At 43.9% G+C, this 24,990-nt stretch overlaps 1 protein-coding gene across 1 annotated transcript in view; it reads left to right on the top strand.

Annotated features, from left to right (window-relative positions):
* The window catches only part of Nckap5 (NCK associated protein 5), an 806,966-nt gene that overhangs the window by 677,156 nt on the left and 104,820 nt on the right, over positions 1–24,990 (top strand). The window contains exons 11-13 of the mRNA XM_051203949.1: positions 12,483–12,671; positions 18,684–22,417; positions 23,545–23,722. Of these exons, the coding sequence (XP_051059906.1) occupies positions 12,483–12,671; positions 18,684–22,417; positions 23,545–23,722 (4,101 nt within the window). The remainder of the gene's footprint in view (positions 1–12,482; positions 12,672–18,683; positions 22,418–23,544; positions 23,723–24,990) is intronic.

The following is a 24,990-nucleotide window of genomic DNA, read 5'->3' as shown; positions in this document are numbered from 1 at the left end:
ACAGAATTGAGGGTACATGCTGTCACGGCTGAGAGAGCAAAGAGATGGGAGTGGAGGGCAGCTGGGCACATTGTGCCCCTTAGTGAGCGCAGAGGAGTGAAGGCTGTGCTCAGCATGCTCTCTCTTTCTCTCTGTGTGTGTCTCTGTCTCTCTGTGTGTCTCTATTTCTCTCTCCTTTGTTCAAATCTCTGCTTCTCCCTCACTTCGATTGTACTCCAGGAGCTCTGTCCAATGGTTAGCTCTGGATTTCTGCATCTGCTTCCATCTGCCTCTGGAAGAGGGTTCTAGCTTCTCTGGGGTTATGAATTGTAGGCTGGGTATCTTTTGCTTTATGGCTGGTATCCACTTATGAGTGAGTACATAGTATATTTGTCTTTCTGGGTCAGGGTTACCTCACTTGGGATGACTTTGGTTGGAGATATCCCACTGCTACATCTCTATCATTTTTTTTTTATTTTTATTCTTACTGGTGTGTGTGTGTGTGTGTGTGTGTGCAGGAGCATGAGAGCTTCTGTGCATATCCACCTTATTTTTCACACTGGTTCTCTCACTGATCTTGGCACTCACCATTTCAGCTAGACTAACTGGCCAGCAAGTCATCCTCTCCATGGCCACTGGTCAGCTGTGGGGTTACAGACATGCACTCTGTGCCTGCCCTTCTGCATATTTATGTAGATCAAGACTTGGGTCATCATGCCTGTGTCTGCTGGGCCATCTCTGCAGCCCCCAGATGCTACCCTTTTAGTAGAGTAGGGAAATTTTGCACATGATTTTATGGTTAGATTAATTATCTTAAGGAATGAAGTAGGAAATGGGAGTCATAGCTACATTATCCTTTTGTTTCGTTGTTTTAGTTTTTACTCTAAAGTTAAAGTTAGCTTCTGAAGTCCTGGCAGGGAAAGTGTCACACCCCCTTTCCAAACTTGAGGAAGTAAAAATAAAAGCTGTTCATCATTTTCTTTCCATGGCTCATCTAGCACAGCTCCCATTGTTCCCCAGACTTCTCAGATGAAGAGCTCAGCTTTGACCTCACCTTGCACCACTAAATAAAGTCGTGGTGTCTTCCTGGCCTTAGTAATCACTACCTTGAAGTTAAGACATCATCATGTACTGAGCTCAAACCTAGAGGCAGAATTCTGTTAAATGCAATAAGACTTCAGTGAGCATCTGAGAAACGGCACATGGTAAATAATGGGAGAAGCGTAATGGAAAACTCTAGCCCTCCAGCCTGGCTCTGCTGGCTCTCATCTCCACTCTCCACAGTCATCATTAACCACACAGCTGCAGAATCAGTCCTTGCCACTCTCAAGGGAGCACTTACCTTGATCCCACCAAATAAAGGACAGCCTGTCCTTGGCACAGACTGAAGAGAACAATCCTAAGCCTTCTCTTCCAGGTGCAGACCTGTGCAGAGCATAGGGCTAGCTGCCTAAGAACTACTGCACACACGCGAGTGCACGCACAAACACACACATGCATGCACGCACGCAAGCAAGCACTCATGTGTGCCAAGAAAATACTGAGCTGATGTGCAGCTGCCTTTATCTTTCTGGGTTCTTGAGTCTGCACTTGGTATTTTATGCTGGTGTGATGGGTGTGTCTTGGCTGTGAATTGTGATACAACTTAGCACTCCATGAACTTCCCTACCCCCACTCCTGCACACAGCGACTGTTGTTGATCTCACTGAAACAGTGCCACAATTTGTAGCATAAGATCTCATGTTGCTCTGCTGATAGAGTTATGTGTAAGCATATAAATGTGTACAATACATATATGCACCTACATACATATATAAAACTGCCAGCTTGAAATAGCCTAAAATCATTTGATGAAAAATAGTCAGCACTGAGTAATTGTCTTTATCAAGTTGGTCTGTGAACATTTCTATAAGAGATTGTCTTAATTGATGAAAGAGAGGCCAGTACACTATGAGCAGTACTATTTCCTGAGCAGGAAAAATAGCTAAGCATAAGCCTACAAGTGATACAGTTAGCAAGGCATACTGGCCTAGAAGTATAAGCCAAATAAATCATCCCCTCTACTGCATTGTTTTGGTAAGAGTGTTTTTATCATAGCAACAGATAGGAAACTAAAGCATGTACCCATGTACATTTTTATTGAATATCCACCCTGCATATTACCAAGTGTTTATTATAGATGAGGGCAATATCATCCAGGTAAATGTTATCTGTGACAACAAATAAATCCCAATTGAGTCATGGCTCAAGCCTGGTAGGCATTGTTCCTCCTCACATAAAGCCCAGTGGAGGTATTTTTGGTCCCAGAGTGCCTCTCCTCCGATTACAAATTACCTACACAACAGTTTGTTGTTTGTGGATTGACTACACACACACACACACACACACAGAGAGAGAGAGAGAGAGAGAGAGAGAGAGAGAGAGAGAGAGAGAGAGAGAGAGAGAGGACCATTTAGGAGATGTTCCTGAAACAGAGAAATAAGGTAAACATCATTTGCTCATATTCCATGAGTTAAAACTACATATTACTTGCCAGCTCTACTTGCAAAGAATAATGGGAATTGAAGTCCACCTGTATTCCCAGAAATAGGAGTGTTAAGATTCTATGACATCTAACCAGTCCCTTTCTCAGAGAGAAAGCAGAAATGTAGAGCTAGATCTTTGTTCTCAAAATCTTGTCTTCTGGGGAATAATAGAACCTAGGATAGGAAGTGTTACAGGAATTGTGCAGGTCCAGTAATGTGTACAACAGATAACATGTCACAGTAAGAAGGCGAGCAGTCCATCTAGGTGGGAATTCATCTGGGTCTAAGATGGATCACCTTTTAGATGGAGTTGTTTGCAGTGCAGTCCTGAATAGTGAATAGCAAGAGCAGGAAAAGAGTGCCATGAAATGGTGGGTGAACTCATCAACTCAGAAGAGAAAGGGTATGCTTTTAATATACTGGGGCCAAGCCAGCAAGAAGGGAGGACGGGACTGTCCTGATCAAGGAAGGGATCTGAGCCTAAGGCTCTTCCTGTTCTGTTCTAGAAACTTGGAGATATGGGGCTGGGAGTCTCTATTTCTGAAGCCAAGTGGGATCTTGATTACCAAGAGCAGGTAACAGGTGCAAAATAAAAAAAGGAAGGAAGGGGGGAGGAAGGAAGGAAGGAAGGAAGAAGGAAGGAGGAAAAAGCTTCACAGTTCCAGGATATAGTCCAGAATGATGGGGAAGTCAACAAAGCAGGAATATGTGTATGTGTCTGTTTGTGTGTGTGTGTGTGTGTGTGTGTGTGTGTGTGTGTGTGTTTGTAGATCTGTCTGTGTGTCTGCCTCTCTCTCTCTCTCTCTCTCTGTGTGTGTGTGTGTGTGTGTGTGAGAGAGAGAGAGAGAGAGAGAGAGAGAGAGAGAGAGAGAGCATGCCTTTACCTCCCATTATATCTTTAAAAATGTATTTAGGAACTTTATGGATTTTGGGTTAAAGATTTGAAATTCAAAGTGAGAGATTGCATCCAGATTGACACTAACAGTGAAAATGCACTCTATCTAAATTATGATAGAGAATTCTCATCTAATTAGGTAGACCCTAATTAGGACTATGGCATTCTGGCTTATTATCTTCAAGACAATGGCCTTAGTTAATTTTTCCATGAGGGTTCTGGAGGTGGCTCAGCGCATAAAGCACTTGCCTTGCATGCAGGAGGACCTGAGTTTGAATCCTCAGAACCCATGTAAAACTGGACACATCTGTGATCTCTGACCTCCTACAGAGAGATGAGAAGCAGATAACAGAATGCCTGGAAGGTCTGATGTCGGCTGTGCAGAACAAGAAGTCCTGTCCTAAGCAAGGTAGAAGGAGAAGGCTAGCATGTGTAGCTGACCTCATATCATCACACATATTTGCTTCTGTATCTCTCTCTCTCTCTCTCTCTCTCTCTCTCTCTCTCTCTCACACACACACACACACACACACACACGCATGCACGTGTACTCCAATTGCTTTGACTTCCCCCTCCTGAGTATAATGGGCTATACCCAGGAACTGTGTACCAAACAAAACTTTCTCCCTTAAGTTACTTTTGCCCAAGTATTCTATTGAAGCAACAGAAAGAGAAAATAAGACAGGTTCCTTTTTCACAGGAATAAATTAACCAGTTGGATAAAAACCAGTGAAACAATTCATCATTGAAGATGGTAGACTTTGACATACATACTCATGCAGTATGTGAAAGGGTGACCTCATATATCTGAGAAGAAAGAGCGAAGCACAGTGATGAGATGAATGAGAAGTCAGGTATCTAATCTACAGAGGACTCTTCCCTCAAATCACGTGATCTACCACTCAAAAAAATCACCATTTCTTTTGTTTAATGTCATTTCCCATAACTGCTTCTACTGTTTGCATATTGATAAATGTATCCTTAGGTCTTAAAAATATAATTCGTTTGGCACTCTCTCAGTCTCTTAAACCTCTATATGGATGGAGAAAATCTAAGAACATCTTTTTCTTTTCTTTTTCTTTTTGAACTGTAATGAGCATTAATTGGGTACTCACTGAATATAATACACTATGACAGTTCTGATTAGCTAACAATCAGGGAAATTCTAACATTACCCACAGGAATCTTAGAGCTCAGAGAGAAATTGAGAGAGGTACTTCGAAAATCATGCAGAAGCAGTATCATTGTGCAAGTTACCTATTGGAGTCTCAGTAGTCTTGGAAACTTTGAATTTTCTTAGCCATTTAGCGCCTCTATAGATAACATGGAGAGGAAAAGTGCACAGGTGTGAAACAAACAAGCCAACAGGATTTTGAAACCGTTGATAAAGACAACTGGTCTACCTTGAACAGGGAAGAAATACCATTACCATTGTATTAGGATGAGGTGTAGCCCTGCTGCAGTATACATTTTTCAAGAGGCATCCTGCAAAGATTTATTGACTAGCTAACCAAGATTCTCATGGAAGTTTACTCTGATAATAGAAACAGATAGATTACAGTAATTTTAGTGGAACGTATATTTCCTATAACAACATGGCAAATTTGCTGGGACAAAGTGACCTGCAAGACCAATCCTGCAGTCTCAAATGGTCCTAGCATTTCCTAGTCGCTAGGGCAATTTTTCTATCTGTCTGTCTGCCATCCAAGTACTAACCAGGCCCTACCCTGCTTAGCTTCTGACATCAGATGAAATCGGGCTCATTCAGGGTGGTGTATTTGTAGGTAAGAGTGTCCTGAGGATGTCCTCTCAATACTTCACACTTATGCTGCAAGCATTTCATGAGCTAGCTCCCCAGCCCTTGGATCAGCTTCTCTGTACAATAAGTTCACTCTGTGTGTCCTTTTGGTCCATTATTTACTCACTTCATTAGAATTTTTTGGTGTCTAAAATCATAAAAGTTTAACTAAGACAAACCAGGATATAGAGATCATTTTTAAAATGCCACCAGCCTAGCAAAAACAAGACACATAAATCATAGGTTTTATTGTATTTGCAATTAAACAAATCAAATTTAGTGTCCACTGGAAAGCCTTAGCAATTAGTATAAAGATTAATATAGTGAAACATCTCCACTGTACCAGGTCTCTGAAACAAAACTGATATAAATTATTCACTGTATAATTGAATAGCATGTAAGTATTAATGCACGGAATCTTCTGCATCCCCGGGTCCCTGATGCAGTTATTTCCTATTCACATTAATTGTCCCAAGCAGGATGATGCTGATGACTTTCAGTTATAAAAGGTGTCCAAAGGAAAATTTCCTAAGATCAGTGCTGTTTAGATATAAGGTCACTTTTATAATTATCGCTTAGATTTCCAACCATGCCTGAACATAATAAAATTAAACTTGTGACTACTTTTATTTTTATAGTGAGAATAACAAAGGTTAATTTTCACACTCATCATATATTAGGATATATATGATTTTCCAATTGCTTATCTATATTCCAACTACTATTTCTGTCGTGTATGTCTGAGTGTGTGTGAAAGTCAGAAGTCAGCCTTGAGGGAAACCCAACAGAAGAGATGTTTTGTTTTCTGTTTTGTTTGTTTGTGGCAGAATTTCTTACTGTCCTGGAAATAAACAATTAGGCTAGGCTGGCTTGCCAGTAAGGCCCAGTGTTCCTCCTGACTCCCTCTTTCCAGCTCTGTAATTATAGAAACCAATAAAAGCTCACTGTCTTTTTAAAAAGTTTATTTTATTTTTTGAGATTATAATGCAATTATATCATCTTCTCCTTTCCTTTCCTCCCTACAGATCTTTCTTCCCATATACCCATCCTTTCTTCCTTTCAAATATTGGATATTCTTTTCATTGGTATAAATATATAATTATATATGTACATATACAGATATATATATGTGTGTATATATATATGTTTATGTGTGATTTTAGAACTGACCATCAGTATTGGGTAATCAGTTTGTGTGCTCCTCCCTGGGCAGACTATTTCACATGAGTCCTGGAGATGAGACTCAGATTTTTATGTTAGCAGTGCAGTAATTTACTAACTGAGCATCTCTCCAACCCACTGCATCTTTTTAATTTTCTTCTAAGTATTTTGTCAAGCAGACTGTCAGACTGTAAAATTGTGATTGTCTGTAAAAATGTCAAACACACAGAGAGAACTCAGACAAGTGAGAATAGACTTGCATGGGCTCCAACATGTTTTCTCCTAATGGGAAATATCAAACTCTTTAGAAATCTTTCTATCCAAAGTCATATATTGAAACATAGAATTAAAGTAATGCTACCAAACAGCCCTGATTGGTTTCCCTTTGAAACTTTACTCACGTGTCATAGACCTCTCATCCGGAGATTTACTCTCAGAGGCAGGATAGAGCCAAAGTTTGACAGCACCATGGGCAGACATTGAGCTTCATGTGAGTTTCCCCCTTGTATTCATGGAATATTGTTTAGGTTATTTTCTTCCTTCCATCAACACCAATGTCACAAGCAAACCACAAGATATACCTCTCAAGCATCCCCAGGCAGATAGCAACACCTTCCTTTCCTGTGTTCTCTGAAATTCAATAACATGTTCCCTAGCTGATAGAATAAGCAGAAAGTGTCACTCTCTGCAGAAGTGTCGTAAATCTTGGTTTTGTCCCCAAGATAGCTTTTTGGGTATTGATTACATATCAAAGTCTCTGAGTAATGGTCAAAGGGCTTTTTTTATTAAAGCCCACGTCTCAAATTATCTCTCCCACTCTTTTGATATATTATGTATGAACTTTTAAAAATTCATTGGCTCTGCATTTTTCCCCTGTAGTTGGGGTTAGCTCTGTGCTTGTTTGGTAAAATCTTAACAGCATGGCTTTTACTCTCATTGGCCTGAAAAGAATCACTTAAAAAACAAAAAACAAAACAAAAATCAAAAACCACAACAGCCACATACATGCATACTGAAAAGTATTAGGCTTAAAAATGACATGAACAGGATAGCTGGACTTTTACTTTTGCAAAATAGTTATATCAGTTGTAAACAATATATTCTGTTGCCAGTATAAATATCCTTAAATGAAATTGGAATGGCATTTAAGTAAAATACTGTCACTTTATACATCTGTAAAGACCTCACAGCCCCTGATCTATACTGTGACCTTAAGATTATGAATCTTGCAAATGTGTAGTTTTTATTAAAGAAACTCTTTGCTTCAGTCCCCATGTTTCTATATATCATGACACTAAAACTGTAGCTTTTATATTGTATTTATCATAATAAGAATATCAGAGAACAACAAACCTTTCAAGTTAGTCCAGAACAGAATGAGAAAGGCACATTTGTAGCAAAGTAACTATGCCTTTTTCCAATTAAATGGATGAATATAAGTTAATGTTGTAAATGAAGCCAATATGTCCTTTCAGCAAAGGATGGGATTTGATAATTATGTGTTGACAACTCTTCTCAGTGGGATGTGTGCTGTTCTGTGGGTCCCCGTGTGGCCCTTACTGGATCCTGTAACATGGCTAAGATTTCATCTTGGAATCCTACTTATTTGTCTGGTGGTTGCAACAAAATACCTAACAAAAGCAACTTAAGGGCAGCATGGTTCACTTGGGCTCGCAGTTCCAGAGGATGCACTCCATTATGGTAGCAGGCATCTCTGCATGAGCAGTAGATGGGTACATGGCATCCACAGTCAGGAGGCAGAGAATGGAGAGGAGGTGGAACTGATGCATGAAATGTGGGCATGACGGGGAATATATCTGAGCCACAGGAAGGAAGACAAAGAGAGTTGTCTATCTGTATGTGTTTCTAGAAGCTTCTCTCAGCTGTCCTTAGGGACACTCTGTACCCAGTTTGGATTATTGTCTAATACAGTTATCTCAGAACTTACGTGCAAAAATCAGATACTAGTGGGATCCCAAGAGATGTACAATAAGGTTATTTGGGGTGGAGGTGGTTGTAAATTTATGGTTTAGTTGAAATGCCTCAGTGTGTGTGTGTGTGTGTGTGTGTGTGTGTGTGTGTGTGTGTGTGTGCACGAATTCATAATAGCATAATAGAATTTCTTGAGTCCATCATATGCTGAAAACTGCTTAGCCTTCACAATTACCTGGTGTAGCGGCCATCTCAGTGACCTCCACTGACCAAAAAGGACACTGGGACACAAAGGGGTTAAGTAACTTTTCCCCCATATCCAGAGAGCTATATGGAAGCTTCCTGATTCAAACCTCAGAACTAGCCTCGGAAGTCAAGTGCTATTAATCAGAGTAGACAGAGGCTGTCCCATAACAACAAACATCAGAGGAAAGCCGACTCTACAGTCATAGAAGCAGAATTCTATTCTACAAGCCTTTTAAATTAAGCCATCAATGGCAAGAGTGTGGCAAGAACGGAGTTTCCCTAATGGAGATTTGGCTCTATCCACTCTTTATGGATAATTCCTCTTTAACCAGCCTACACATATGTTCTACCCACTCTCAAATCCACCAGTGTCAGAGATGAAGATGGGTCCACAGAAATCGCTGACATAGAATTCAGGTGGGCTTTATTAAGAGAGGTGTAGGCTTGCAGCTACAGCTGCAAAATTGGAGAACAGTAGGGGAGTTACTCACGGTGTGCATCATGCTAGGATGCTAAAGAGAGACCACCTTCACTCCCTTCATTTTCCATAATATTAATAGAGTTATGGCATCATATCATAGACAGTATGATGGGGGTTTGAAGGGAGAGAACCTTCAATTCTATAAGATGAAGGGAATTTCAAGTTCTTACAGACTTTATTGCACAAGTCAGAAGTCCTATCATGGAATTGCTAGATCAGAGCCTGCAGCTGAACAAGATCCCCTGTATGAATGCATGTATTAACACACCTCTTTGCTTAATCTCTCCCATTACTGCCAGCTTCCCATGATGTGGGCTTACTTTCCCCACCCCCTCTAGTGTCTTATACAATATCTGTCTCATCACTCAAGGTCAACTCCAAGGGAGAGCTGGCAGTTTTTGCTCAAGCTTTCTGCATTTTAGCTTCCTGTCAGTTAATTCATATACCTCTAAAGGCATATGCCTGAGCAAGAGAGCTTCTGCTTTCCTGGGTTTAGGCATTGAGTTGAGCTGTACAAAACAGGTATGGTTTTGCTAGACAGGAAATCCCAACTAAACTGTGGCACCCCAGGAGAAACCAAAGTCACCAGAACCCATGCAGAGTACAGTAAACCACTCGAGGTGTTTACCTCTTGGGCACCTGGCAATTTGTAGACTAGGTTGTTTCCTGGAGGTTGAGTGGATCTATAAGAGCAAGGGCAGTTCCAATTAACAACTGTCACCAGTTTGTTTGTCCCATGACAAAATATGAAAGACTAGAATAGAAACATGGAGAAGCATTAACCATTGATGTAAAACTGAAAGCTATTGTGATGTTTCCAGAACTTTATGTAGGTTGAATTTTACATGTCTATGCTAGCAGAGGCACTGATACAAGCTTATCCTGCAGAATGCATCCACTGAGGGCTAAGGATGTGCTTCAGTTGGTACAGGACTTTCCTAGCATTCACAAAGTGCCGGGTTTTATCTCCAGTAGCATACACACTGAACACAGTGGTACATGACCTTTAGTCCAGCACTCACGAACTAGAGGTAGGAGAATCAGAAGTTTAAAGTCATCATTGGTGTTGTGGTTTAAATGTGAAGTGTCCCGCCCCCCCCCCCCCCGCAAAGGCTTGCATGTTTGAACAATTAGTCCCTAACCCATGGCACTGTTTTGTAAGACTGGGAAGTTAGTCACTAGGGAGTGTACCTGCATACTGCTCTCATCCATTCTCTGCTTCTTGAGTATGGAAAGAGCAGGACCAGCCAGCCTTTTCTTTCCCCCACCATGTCTTCCCTGCAATGATGGACTGTGTCTTTCTGGAACTATCAGGCCAAATGACCTCTTTACCTTCCAAGTCACTTTTGTCAGAGCATTTTGTCACAACAGGAAAAGTAATGGAGAAACTTGGCCACATAGGGAACACAAGGCCAGTCTGGCATGTATAAAGCCTCCCTCATCTGAAGACAGCAGAAAAGGAATAGAGCTGTTGGCTGACTATAGATACCTGTTAAGGAACAAGTATAGACTTACTTTATGTTATTTCTAATAATACATAAGGCCATCATCGGTAGATGGTCCTGAAAAATGGATCTTGAGATGTTTCTCCTATCATGATACTTAGTCCCCAAACTTCAGTGGGGAGAAACAAGATATTAAAAATTCTTGGCATTTTTAGAGATCACTTAAAGAGATCGCTATGCAGCAAAAATAAAGTATCTATAGTAAGGCAGATGAAATTGATTGAGTGTTATAGTTATCGATTAACGAACAAATTAAATGTGCCCTCTGTACTCTGTGAGAGTTTAAGGTTTACCACACATACTCTCCCATCATGGCTGCCTGCCGGGTCCTGGCTGGGGTATTTCTCACCATCATTTAGAATTGCATTTGCAGGGCAGTGATAAGTACTTGGGTACTAATGGCACCCATAAAGTGTCAATAAATTGCATAAGTAAGAGGCTTCACACCTCTGCAAGTGACACAAAGACAGATGGCTCCCTACTGGAGAGCTTCAGAGACAAGGTTTTCTAAAGATAGGCTGGAATTAGACGGTAATAGAGAGCTCCTATTCTCCATCAGGAAGCTAAATTAATTTAGCCTGTCCAGTCTGCAGAGCTCCGTCTATTACACCTGCAAGGTGGCTGTCGAGATGCACATGGGTGTTTGCCACTCTGTTGATTGTGCTTTAAGTAGGCTCCCAAGAATTCTAACCACATGGGTCTTCTCATGAGGTCCCTACCTGTGAGCTATGGGAGTTGTTATCCTTCTCACAGCCAAGCAGACAGAAAGAGTCCTGCAATGATCTATAGTGGAGATTTGTGACCCCCTGTGCTTTGTGCCTACCGCATGTGGTCTCTTACAAGGCTGCACAGGTAGACTTGAGTGTATATGATAACTGACTTTGAATAACCTCCCAACCACAGGGGAACCTTGGAGTGATATGGTAGAGCTGCCCACTCTGCAAATGAGTCCGTTGAGAGAAATAAGCACAAGACTGCAAAGTGCGTAGCAGTGTATAACCTGAGCTGGACAGTTAAGTAAATTAAATCCTAATGCTGATGCTCTTGAACCCCATCATCAAGAATGTGTCTTCTTCCATCCGGAGCATATGTTGTTTTTGTTTTGCTCTGCAAACAGGAGATTGAACCCTGGACCTCATATATTCTCCCACCGCTATACACCCTGACCCCAGCCTTGATTTGCTATTGATCTCTTACAGTGTGGTTGGATAAAACTAGAACCTAGTGTTGTGATAGTGATGGTAGTATAAAATAAGCTGAGCACCTTCTGCAAATCAGACGCTAGCTATGTGCTTCATGGCTAGAACCTCATATCATGCTGTGGCAGCTGTAGAACCTCGTCCCACCCTTGCGATAATCATTTATGCTTGGCCATACATATTGTTGCAGTTCATTTTAAAAGGGGAAATGTGGCTGGCAAAGCTAAACAGTTTCCCTGGAGCCACACAAGAAGAAGCGTGCCTGAGGGATGGAGGTGGGGCTTAGCTGGGTGGGTAAAGCACTTGCCTTGCAAACCTGAAGTCCCGAGTTTGATTCCTAAGATTCACATAAAAAAAAAAAAAATTAAAAACAAGGCATCTTGGTGCATGCTTGTAATCTCCATGGTGAGGAAACAGAAATGAGTCCCTGGGACTCATTTACCAGACAGCATCGTCTACTTGGTAACTTCTAGACCAATGAAAGACTCTTTAAACAGTCTCTCAAGGACTAACAGCCTGAGGTTGTCCTTTTATCTCTACATGCTTGGGCATACACATACTTATATAACTCTCCCCATGTACATCCTCTAACATATGCGTATGCGCACACATGTGCGCACACGCACACACGGCAGAGCCAAGATCTGAGCCTAAGGTCTGCTTGGCTGTGGAGGCTGAGCTTCTAGCCACTTACTCTAAGTACCCTGGGTGCTTGCTTCCCTCATCTGAAGCCAAGTCTTTGCCCTGTCCTGCTTTTACAGGAACATCTCCAGAATTCGAAATCGGGAACCCCTGCCCTGAAGCACGCTGGCCCAGGGGGAGTCATCCCTGATCACCTCTGTCCTGGAAACAGCTGCAGCAGCAGTGAGCTGTCGCTGTCCAGCACCTGCAGCGAGCTCTCCAGTGGTTCCTCCTACACATGGCATGACCAGAAGCTCATTGGGAAACGGGTAAGTCTCCCATCAGGCAAGTCAGCCTCAGACGGGAGAGAGAGATAGAGAGAGAATCCTGTCCGTGTTGTTGTTTGAGACACAGTCTGTCTCTGGTGTAAAACTTGAACTTAGCAATTTAGCTACTCTGGCTGGCCGGTGAGCCCCAGGGTTCCGCTTACCTTTGCCTCTTCATCACTGAAATTGCACCCCCAGCTTTTTGTGTTGCTTCTGGGGCTCTGATCTCAAGTTCTTGTTATCATCCTTAGATGTCAAGCACTTTGCTGACCAAGCAATCTCCTTAGCCCTTTTCCATGTGAGACAGTCCCTCCTATCTGCAGGGAGCTCACAGGGTACAGAAACGTCTGAGCAAACGTCCTTGCCTGTTGGAACAAGCCAAATGTTTCAGTATAGCTCTTAGCAGCTCCCCAAAGTTAGATGAAAGCAAAGTACACCAGGGTGGAAACTGCAAATCTCAGTATTCAGGGGTGACTTTCCTACAGTTTGGATGAGTTTCAGCCATACATTCAGCAGTTTGGAAACCAAGAAAACTCCAGAACTCATAGAATCTACTGGTGAGGGAGTAACTCTGTCATCTGCTGAACCAGAGCTCTGAAAAAAGATTTCCAGCTTGCATTTTGAGGCTATTCCTATAGACTTGGGCTTCTAATGCAAAGCAGAGAGCCAGCGGAATTATGTAAATTGCTCACACAAGGAGTAGTTCAGAGCACTGAATAATGATTGACACGGCCCTGGCAAAGCAGGCTGAGATTGTGGTCAGGGAGCTTTTCTTACCTCATTGTGTCCCTGAAAGTTATTGGTGCCCATGCCCCCTTCTATTCTCACTTTGTCTCTTTACGGATTTGTGTGTGTGTGTGTGTGTGTGTGTGTGTGTGTGTGTGTGTGTGTGTGTGTGCATGTGTACATGCTCCAGTGCATGTGCGCATATGCACTTATTTTTAGTTACAGAGGCTAGGAGAGGGCATCAGACCCCTTGTGACGAGAGTTATGGGTGGGTATGAGATCCTCCCCTGAATGTGGGTACTGGAAGCTGAACTTGAGTCCTCTGAAAGAGCAGCTAGTGCTCTTAACTGCTGCAAAGTTCTTTCCCAGCCTCTTCTCACACTGTTTCCCCCACCCCCCTCTGCAATGGCCCTGAACTTCCTTTAATCTTATGTGTGTCTATGTAGGTATGTGTATATATGTGCGTGTTTGTCTCTAGTTCCTTGGGAGTCTTCTGATCTGTCCTTCTTTCATTTTTCTTTTTCCTTTTTAATTTGAGTCAGGACCTCGAATTGATTAGGACTCTGGGAGTAGGCTAAGCCCCAGGGACCCACCTGTATCTGCCTTGATAGTACTGGGATTAAACGTCCCCATGACCACGCCCAACTTGTTTACTTAGGTTCTAGGGATCAAATTTGAGTCCTCATGGTTGCATGACAGGAACCATCTGGAAATTATACCTACCCATCTGAAAAGTAATTGGGGGCATTCTTTTAATCAGGGCAGTGTTTGATATACAAAGGCAATCTTTCCCCTGAAACAGGAGGGGGAAAATGCTTAAGATCCTCCAGGGACACTCGGATGGCCACGCAGCCAGAATCCGGTGTGCCTGTGACAGTTTACAGCCTGTGACAGCTCACAACATGCACTTTTAGTTTTCAGGGCCCCAGCTAGCTCTGCCTGGACCCTTGAGACATTTTAAAGTTACATTAGTTGTAGAATTTCTGCAGTTTATACCTGGTGTCAGGTGTTCGTTTAGTATTAACTTACATAATAAATCACAGGATTCTGAACAGGAACACATTGTTAAATTATATAATAATAAATGTGCGAGTAATAGCTTTTTGGAGCTCACAACTGTTTTTTAAATATCATTTGTTGTAGAAACAGAAAGAAAAGCTTGTCTGAAATTCACTGGCCTGTCTCAGCAGGGAAATCTGCCTCTTATAGATTTGGTTACTCTACCATGTGTGGCCCACTCTTAAAAAAAAAAAAAAAAAAAAAAAGTAAACGTTCTATTCAAAGTGCAGTAGCTTATGCTCCTTTTTCTAAATGTATCCTTTATATTCCAAACCCAGGCGCCCCTGTTGTTTTGCTGCAGCTTCATCCCTGTTTCTGGTTGACCGACACCCGCCCCTCCCTTTGCTCCCTTCCCCCAGTAAACCCCACGCAGGTTTGTTGAGTTTTGTAGTACGTGTTTCATCGCTCTCAGCTGCAGCCAGACAACAACGCCTTTCCCTTCTCTCTTCCCACTCCCTCACCCCCCACCTCCAATTTGCTCCTTCAGAGAGGGTAAGGCCTCCCATAGGAAGTCTCCTACGTATGTCCCATTATCCAGTTGAGGAAGGACCAAGGCGCCTCTCTACCCCCAAACCCCTGTGCCTATGCTGGGCAAGGTATCTCTACATAGAGAACGGGCTTCACTCAGCCAGTTTGTACATTACTGTTAGGTCCTGGACCCACTTGTGTGACTCACTCTTAAAAGTACTGTAAAAATATTAACTTATTTAATGCTCATAACATATTTAAGGTTCAGTTTGCCCCACCTGTGTATATATGCATTTGTGCATGCTGCATATATGTGAGTACAGGTGTGTGTGTGTGGGGTGTCTGTGTGTGTCTGTGTGTGTGGTGTGTGTGTGGTGTGTGTGTGGTGTGTGTGTGGTGTGTGTGTATATATGTGTGTGTGAGTGTGGGTGTCTGTGTGTGTGTCGAGTGTGAGTGTGTGTGTATGTGTGTGTGTATGGTGTGTGTGTGGCGTGTATGTATGTATATGTATATGAGTGTGTGTGTGTCTGTGTGTGTTTGTGTGTGTGGTATGTGTGTATGTCTGTGTGTGTGAGTGTGTTTGTATGTGGTATGTGTGGTGTGTGTATGTATGTGTATCTGTGTGTAAGTGTGTGTGTGTGTGTGTATGTATGTGTATCTGTGTGTGTGAGTGTGTTTGTGTGTGGTATGTGTGGTGTGTGTATGTAGTGTGTGTGCATGTATGTGTATCTGTGTGTGTGAGTATGTGTGTGTGGAAATCAACCTCAGTTATCATTTCCTTGATGTCATCCAAGTTCTTTTGACGCACGGTCCCTCTGTGTGGCTGGAACTTACAGGCAGTTCAGCTTGGCTGTTTGGCTGCAGCAAGCCCCAGGACTCTGCCTGGCTCTGACTCACCTGTGCTGGGATTCTAAGAACATGCCTCCATGCTTGGTGTTTTTTGAAGTGGGTCTGGGGAATCAAACTCAGGTCCTCGTATGTACATGCAAGTCCTTCGCTGACTGAGAGTCTCCAGCCCCGGTTGTCCCCAGTTTCCAGGTTAGAAAACAAAGGACCTGAGAATGTAAATAGCTGACCCCAGAACATGGTAGTGCATGGTGAAACCAGGCATTAGTTCTATTCTAGAAACTTCACTGTTAATGGTTCTGTTATCCTGGCCATGTTGAGTCATCCTTACACATAGAGGAGTTACGCCTGTTCTCGGCATGGAGTTATTCCAACAATCCCTTCTACTAAAAATAAATTAAGAGTTACTATTTCCCTGCCAAGAGATAGAAAGGTACTAAGGACGTTAAACCTTGCCCCTAGCTTGTCAGAAGCACCCTTCAGTCTTCTGTGCGGCTCTCTAAAGATCTTGTCCAATTTTGTTGAACAAAGAATGTAGCAATTTCAGGAAATGGACCTCCCATGTTTTCATGTTCCTGCTCATGTTCCCCTGCCAGTTTTCAAGATTGGTCCAAACTTTTCTCAGCTCACCTGCCACTGTAGCCTCCCATGGAAGACTTAAGGGCGTGGTTTATCTCAGCAGGTCATTCCAGCCTCTGGCTTTAGTGGTTTATTAAAATCCAGCACCAGCAAGCTCTGTATGGAAGGGAAGAGGGGGTGGGCAGGAGCTGAGCGTGCCTCCGGTGTGCTAAACAGGTCTGCCACTGTCAAGTTCTTGCAGGCCCCTGTTTTCTTGCTCCTGCTATTACTGTGACTCTCGGGACCATGGGGAATCGCAGAAGTACAAACCGTGCAAGCCCATTCTCTGTTCCGTCTAGAATACCCCAGATCCCTGACGGGATTTCCTCTGACCTCCAACGGAGCTTTGAATGGTGCAATTTCCTAAAGTTAAAGAACAGAACTCCAAGAGGGAAAGGGCGGTATCAGCAAATCACATCTGTCCCCAGAAGCTCCGGGCACTGGAGGGTTTGCTGAAGAGAATAAATAATTGGACTTCAAGACAAATAAGTGTGTGTGCTGGAGATAACAAGAGTAAATTTCTTGAAAATGGCTTAGATATAACCCAGTGTCCACAGCTTATACAACAGCTCAGGTTCTGATGGCAGTTACTGGTACTTTTGAATGTCTGCATTGAGTTTGATATTCAGACTTCTTGGCAGAGGGTAGCTGGAATAGTGATCCTCTGAAATAGCCACATTTGTTCCTAAAGTCATCCACCATTGGTCATGTGGAAAGGTCCCCAGCAGGGCTGGAGAGATGGCTTGGTGATAAAGCATGTACACTGCTCTTGCAGAAGAGCCCAGTTCGGTTCCCATCAGCTACATTGGACAGCTCACAACCAGCAGCTCCAGGGACTCTAATACCCTCTTCTGACCCCTATGAGTACCCATACTCATGTGCACACACCCACCCACAGACACATACACACATACATGTGATTTAAAACAAAATTATGATTTCTCAAGTAGGTCAGCTGCTCAGTGTTCCAGTGTGCTACTTTCTTATTTAAATAAACGCTGCAGTACCATTGGACACTGCTAAGAAATCCCATGACTTCTGTTTAACAGCATCTAATATGGAAGGGAGAATAGACGTTAAGCTAGATGCAACAATACAGCATCCAGATAAAGAGTACAGACATCAGAGCTGGCAACCCAAGTTCATATTCTACCCTTGCCACCTTGGAATGGAAACAGATTTAACAGGGTTAAAGGAAAAATAAAAGTAAAAAGCTGAGTCCAAATGTTTGCTCCAAATCTTCTATCTCTGAGACCTGTCACAGAACAGGCTTTCTGAACCACAACGAAATGAAAGGGTAATAATGGTGTCTCTCTTGTGGTGGTCTGAAGATGCAGATAAAGCAACATCCCAGTGGTTGGTATACAGTAGGTGCTCAGTGCACTTTAGTTTCCTCCTTTGCTTCTCTGCATCTGGTTACCAATGCTGTGAGAAAAAAAGTACAAATGGGGGGAATACCACCTTTCCTTTCTCATCCACTTTTTGAAACTAAGGCTGGCATTCAGGAAGGTTTGAGGGCACTGCTAACATCAGTGGTAGAGTAGCTGCCACAGGGGAGGGGCTGCTAATGCCCACTTAGTCAGATAGATATGCGTACATTTGCATACTTTTGCATGCAGGTACACTTGATAACTTCAGACACCATTCCTAGACATTCACAGAACTATCAAATGTTGGAGTGGAACACTGAATTAATTCCTCTCCTGGTTCCTTCCTCTGCTGTGCCTGGACTCCCTACAATGAGGCTATACTGTCTTCTGACAATTCCTTGGCTTGAGCATGCTTTCCTGACTTGTGTCCTTGAACATTCTGTTTCTTCCACCTGGAAGACATTTCCTCACTTAGAATGTTAGATAAGCCCACGTGTCATTCAAAGACTAGTTAAGTTAAAAATAATAAATAAATAAAAGTCAAATGGCTTTCCAGTATACCTTTCACCATCTTTCCAGGTAGACCCATGGGTCTTCCCATGAACCTCTAGAATAGCTACCCTATTCCCACTTCTCATACTTACTTTCTTGACATAGTGTCAGCTGTGATAAAGGCCCCCCCACTCCAGTTGAGTCTTCTACCCCTAAAGGTATAGTTCTTACATTCCATTTTCTTATTTCACCAAGCTGCTTAGTGCCGGGTCTTGCAGAATCAATGTTTACTGCGTGGTTAGCATCGTACAAACTGTGTTTACATGTGAATATGTATCACCCACTTCTACAAATTAAATCTACTGAGGGGCTTTTCCTTTGTTTATTTGATATCTGTTTGGTTCAGTCATCTCTGATATCTATTTTTCTTTCATAGCAATCATCACAGAACTGGGACAAAAGACTAAGTATCGATTCTTCACTCCCAAGTGGCTTTGCCAGCCCTACAGATGAACTACCTCCAACCCGTATCAAAGAGAACCACATTTTGGAAGGGCTGAGAAAGCTACAGAAGCAGAAGCGGAAAGTGTTACTTGAACCACCTTCAGTGATAACCAAATGGGGTTATAAAGATTGCATGAACTCCAATGAAGGGATCTATTCTCCGGGAATTAAAAATAGCAGCCTCAAGGAGTATTCCCCCTGCCAACCACCTGGCATGGGGATCCCCTGCAAGGATCTCCATCATTCCTTCATCTATGATGCAAATTGTCATGAGAATGCAGATGAAGACTCCCTACCCTCAGCTTTGCCACAAGCAATTCCAAACCTTGGCTGCAGGATGCAGGGCAGTAAATTAACCCACAGTGTTTCAGACAGTCTATTTAGCTGGGAACCACATGGTCGAAGACACTTTTCAGAAGGTACAGCCTCAGTTTATACAAGAGAAACGCCTGAAAGGCTAGTTCGTTGTGCTAGCCATTGTCCCTTGGAGAGAAAGCTATACCCCAGCATGCACCTGCCCTGGGTACAATGCAGTGACCCATGCAGCCAAGGTCGTGGCTGTGTGGCCTTGAACCTTCAGCTTTCAGACACTGATGACAATGAGACCTTAAATGAGTTGCACATAGCTAGCAGTGAAGAGAGAAGCCCTTCAGACCTGTCGTTGACCGGGGACACTGACCAGTCCATGGAGAACCTAGATGTGGGATCTGGAAAGTCTGAATGTGGCTCTCGTGATGTGGAGGAAGAAGTGTGTCTCACCAACTTAGAGACAAGGCCAAAGACATTCAGCTTCATCAGGCAGCAAAGGGTTGTCAAGAGGACCTCTTCAGAAGAATGTGTCACAGTCTTATTTGATGCAGAAAATGGAGAGCCCGTCGAATTCAGCTCCTGTCAGACTGGAGTTGTCACTGTGACCAGGGATGAAGTTTCCATCAACGTAGCCCCTGCTGAGCCCTCAGAACTCACTCAACTTTCACCTCAGGGAATTACTCATTTACAGCCAGGAGCCACCTCAGCAAGAGACTCTCCTTTTCGGAAGAGGCCCGAAGAGGAACCTGAGAAAAACATTCCGAAAGACGAGAACAGAGTCCCCACAGCTCTGACTGACTCCTTTGGCCCTCGGACTATAGTAACTCAAAATTCCCCACGACCAAAGCTCACCAAACCAACAAAAGGTGTAGCCTGGCAGAGTAATTCTAGACCTGGAGCAAACATGGGTGTTTATGCACAGCCGGGTTTGACAAAAATTCCTTCCAGAGGCAAGTCTTCGTCTCAGAAATCAAAACTGGTGGAGTCTGTGCCAGCCACGCTAGTCCCCTCCAGTGGTCTAGTGACTCTTGAAAAAACACCAGCATCCCCTCCAGGGAAACTTCCACACTGCAAAAAGACCGAGAGCGCTGGTTCTCTCTGTGACGGACAACCAGAATCACACATTCCGAAACACCCTACCCAGCTTCCTCATGTCCCCAAAATTTCCAGTAAGAATTGGGTTCAGTGTCCCAAGAGTCAGGCTCCAGGGATCCCGTCTCAACATCTCATGGGGAGGGGTGGCAATGGTGAATCCCCTATGAAGGCCAAACGCTGTGGCTCTGGGCCAGAGACAAGAGTGACGTCCCCCTCCCCTCCACCCCCTCCAGGGAGGTCAGTCTCCCTCCTGGTCAGACCCAGTTATGACTATCCCCCACTGCCATCACCTGCCAAACCTGAGACCAGGGTCCCTAGAGACCCTGTAAGTGCAGGGTTTAAATCCCCACCTTTGAAAGGAGCCTCTGCTCCTGTCATCTCTTCCAGTCCAGCTATGGCAGACCTGCAGAAGAAGAACCCTTCTGTGGCCTCCAAAAGGCCTGCCTTCCCTCCAGATCCTCCTGCTCCAGACGCGGCGGTGCACTCACCCTCCAGCTCATTTCCTGCGATGGCTCCAGGGCCTCCAAAGGTCTCTCCAAAGAGAGGCATCCCCAAACCTCACCCTCACCAAGCACTGGGAACCCCACACACAGACACAGAGTTACAGGCACCCAAGACTTGTCCTTCAAGCCATGAACTGCTAGAGGTAGCATCCTCGAAAAGCCTGTCTCCAGGGCGCAAAGGACCATCAAGTGACAGCTCTATGGTACCCCCCCACAGGCCTTCCTTCTCAGGGATGAATGAGTCCTTGATACCTCAGGTTAACAGTCCCTCCCCATCTTCCTCATCCTGCAGAAACCAGGACACATCACAAAGCCGTCAAAACCCTCCCGAGAAAGGACCGAAAACTCGCCTCCCAGTAGGACTCAAAGTTCTCATGAAGTCTCCTCAATTGCTCAGGAAAATGTCCATGGTGCCAGGGAAGCAAGAAAAAGACAGTTTAAATGAAGCTTCTAGAAGTTCTGTGACTTCCAACAAGCCTAATCCAGAAGACTCCAGAGATCCAGAAAGCCTGGAGGCCTCAGGAGATGAGAAAATAATAGCCTTGCTAGGTCCACGAGGTCTGGACAGTTTACCAGGAGTGTTTCCCTTAGAGTCAACATTGCCAGAGTCATCAGAAAGTGGAATCTCCAAAGCTGATGGAAGGGATGGGTTGGAGAGCACATGGGTAAAAAGATCCTTCTCCTCCAGCAAGCCACACCTAAAGCCAGCTCTAGGCATGAATGGAGCCAAAGCTCGGAGCCAGAGTTTCTGCATGCACTTGGGAGACAAGCCCTCCACTGCCCCAACAGAAGGCCCAGGCAAGATTCGAACTCAGATCATTACCAACACGGCTGACAGAGGCAATTCCCTCACCAGGCACGTCTCCCTGGAAGGGTCCCCAAGCAAGAGCACCTGTGTCTCAACATCTGATAACCTTCCCGTTGTGGGAAGGCCCGTGGGACAATCGTTTTCCAGGCAGAGTTCCCTCTGTAGCACAGGAAGTTCTAGCAGCCAGCATGGAAGCCCAAGCAAGTTACCTTTGAGGATGCTCACAAGGCCAGAAGGACTCACCACCCCTGGAGTGGAAGATGAACAGATCTGTGACCAGGAAGAATGTCCTGGGATGGATGCAGTACATGAGCAATCTAGCAGTGACCACCACAGGCATCCATCCACTCCGTCAGACTGCCCTCAGTCCCTGCAAATCCCAGGGAGGATGCAGCATACAAGCAGCTTAGAAACAAGTGGGATATCCGAGCTAGAAAGTTCTGGACGCCATCCAGAGGCTTCCCCAACTGGGCCTAGTATCATGAGCCCAGGAGCCCCCCTCTCACCCTCCATTGAAGAAAAGGTCATGTTGTGCATTCAGGAGAATGTGGAAAAGGGCCAAGCACAGACAAAGCCTGCCTCTGTGGAAGGGAAGCCCAGGGCAGGGCCTTCGTTCACCAGCTGGTTTGGTTTTCGGAAGAGCAGACTTCCAGCTCTCAGTAGCAGGAGAACGGAGGCGTCCAAAAGTAAAGTGGAAAAGAAAGATATGAAACTAAAATCAGAGAGGAAAAAAGAAAAGAAGAAAGCAGAAGTGCAGTCCAATACAGAGAGCGACCTGAATAGGGTCATCAAGGAGGCAGATGGGCGGAGTTCAGACGATGGTTTGCAAGCCATACATAATCTCAAAGCATCGCAAGACACGTACAATGAAATGAAGTTGGAGCCAAGAAATAGACTCAGCCCTTCTGTGTGCTCAACAAAAGATGCCTTCATGACAGAACTCCTAAACAGGTAACACACTGGAACAGAAAAGGGCAATGTCTAGGGGTCCCCTTGCTCCCCCAACCCAAGCAGAGCTGTGTACTTACTAATCATTAAATGCCAGCCAAGCATAGTCTCCATACACACAGATAGTCTAGGCTCTTATACATTAGCTATAATTTAAACAGTGAAATAAAAGTTAGTGATAAAATGATAATTTAGTTCATGTTCCTTCTTTAACCAAGCCAATGGTCTTTGAAATTAAAGAATGGTGAGTTCCATCCAGGTTGATAGCAAGTCAGCCCACACCAGGGACCACGAATGTACCCACGTTGCATGAAATGGAAGAAAATTACACACACGTTTGAAAGCATGCCGCTTTCATTGATCGCACTGAGCAAATGTATACTTAGAACTTTCCAAAAGTAATTACTTTCCCTGCAGATCTTAAGCCAGAAATGTATTTAGCAGTCACCCTTTGGTGTTTTATATTCTGCCCCTCCCCAAAAGCAATTATAAAAATAAAATAGAGGCTATGGGGAGATGTCTCAGTCAGTAATGTGCTTGCCTTGCAAGCACAAAGACCTAAACTCCATCTTCAGAATCCATATAAACAAAAGCCAAGCATGGTGACACATTCTTGGAATCCCATCTCAGAGGATGCAGAAGCAGACAGACCTTGGGCTTCTCTGGCCGGCCAGCCTAGTCTGCTGGGAAGTTTCAGGCCGATGGTCTATATCGTAAACACAAGGTGGATCTCACCTAGGTAATAACACATAAGAAGTATATAACTTTTGTGTGTGTGTGCGTGCGCACACGCGCGCGCGCGCGCGCGTATGCACATGTGTGCTGTGCATGTGGGCACGTGCGCACACGTGCTAGCTATGTACACAGCAGCGCACACAAACCTGTTTGTATATGCACACACACATAATAAATTAATTAGAAAAAGTTATTCTCCTTGCAAATCTAAATTGACACCCTAGTGAAATACTTGAAGCTATTTTTGTTCAAGGCTGGAGAGCAACACTTACCACTGGAAGGTTTAAAGACAAGGAGCCACACCGAGGTTACCTTAAACATAAAAGGGCTGGGGAGAAGAGTGTGATTGAAACCGGCCAATGTAATTTATCAGAGGAATCACTTTCTACCTGCAGAGTTGATAAGAAAGCAGCTCTCCAGACAGAGAGTGGATCAAAGGGTGTTTCCTGCAGGAGCATGTTAGAGGGCACCTCCCAGGGCTCCTGTTTCACCAGCGGCTCTGTCAGCACTCAAGGAAGTCAAAAGAAAAACATCAAAACCAAAGCCAATGTGGAAAAACCAAGAGAATCTCTGGTAAGCGCTTCTCCGTGCTGGCTAGAAAAGCACTTGCTTCTGAGATGTTCTGGTAAAGGGTAGTGGCAGCATCTGAGAAAAGACTGTTTTTAATCTCCCCCTCCCTTCCCTCTCTGTCCCCCATCTCCTGGTTTCCCTTCTGTGTACAGTTGTATATGTGCATGGATGCCCATATGTTAACATGTGTGGAGCAGAGGACAACCTCTAGTGTCATTCCTCCCCTCCCGTCTTGAAACATGATGTCTTGTTCATGGCTGCATATGGCAAACTAAATGGCCCACAAGGTCCCATGATTCTCCTGTCTCCACACCTGGCCTCCATCTAGCTAGGCTTACAGACATGCAGTAATATGCCCATCTTTATATAAGTGCTGGACATCCAAACTCAGGCCCTCACATTTACAAAACAAGCATTTTAGCCGCAAAGCCATCTGCCTAACCAGAGAGAAAAGGTTTTAAAGAAGAAAGAATCCCCCTGTGGCAACTGCTTTAGGTGGCAGCTAGATTTCGTGTGGGTGTGGTTTCATCTGGGAATACTGCGCGCTCTCTCTCTGGGGCTATTTTCAATGAGTGCTATAATCTCTGTACATTGCCAGCAAGTGATGCTAGCTAGCACTGTCAGAATGATACTCAGTGTTAGAAATTTGTTTTGATGATTCCAATGTCAATAGCAACAAAAGAGGAACAGGACTGGAGATCCAAGCATGACAGATGACTTAAGAAAGTGTTGGCTATTTGGACAATTTAAGTGCTGTTTGTTTTTTTATGGAAGTTGTACATTATAGGGCATCCTACAGAGATGGAGATTGATGAATACATAAGATGGCACTTTGTTTTTGTTTATTAATGTTTCCCTTAGGCTGGGCATATATATAGTTTTTCAAGACAGGGTTTCTCTATAGCTTTGGAGCCTGTGCTGGAACTCACTCTGAAGACTAGGCTGATCTGGAATTCTCAGAGATCTACCTGTCTTTGCTTCCCAAGTACTGGGATTAAAGGCATGTGCCACCACTGCCCGGCTCATGTAATATTCTTTACGTTTCTTTACATTGTACTCACTCTCCTTACAATTCATTGTATGTGGTGTGATTGGTTTCATGAGTTTTCATTGTTCCAGTGGATATATTTTATGGTACTCAAAACAGCAAAAATATTCCCCCCATATAAAGTGCTTTATTCTGTCACTGGGGAGACAGCTTTTGCCCTGCAGGCATGCTGACCTGAGTTTGGATGCCTAGCACTCATATAAAAGTCCAGGCATGGTGGCAT

This window comes from Phodopus roborovskii, unplaced genomic scaffold, assembly GCF_943737965.1.
Source record: "Phodopus roborovskii unplaced genomic scaffold, PHOROB, whole genome shotgun sequence".
Classification (NCBI taxonomy): domain Eukaryota; kingdom Metazoa; phylum Chordata; class Mammalia; order Rodentia; family Cricetidae; genus Phodopus; species Phodopus roborovskii.
The sequence above is the reverse complement of the archived record's forward strand: the minus strand, read 5'-3'. Positions and strand labels throughout refer to the sequence as shown.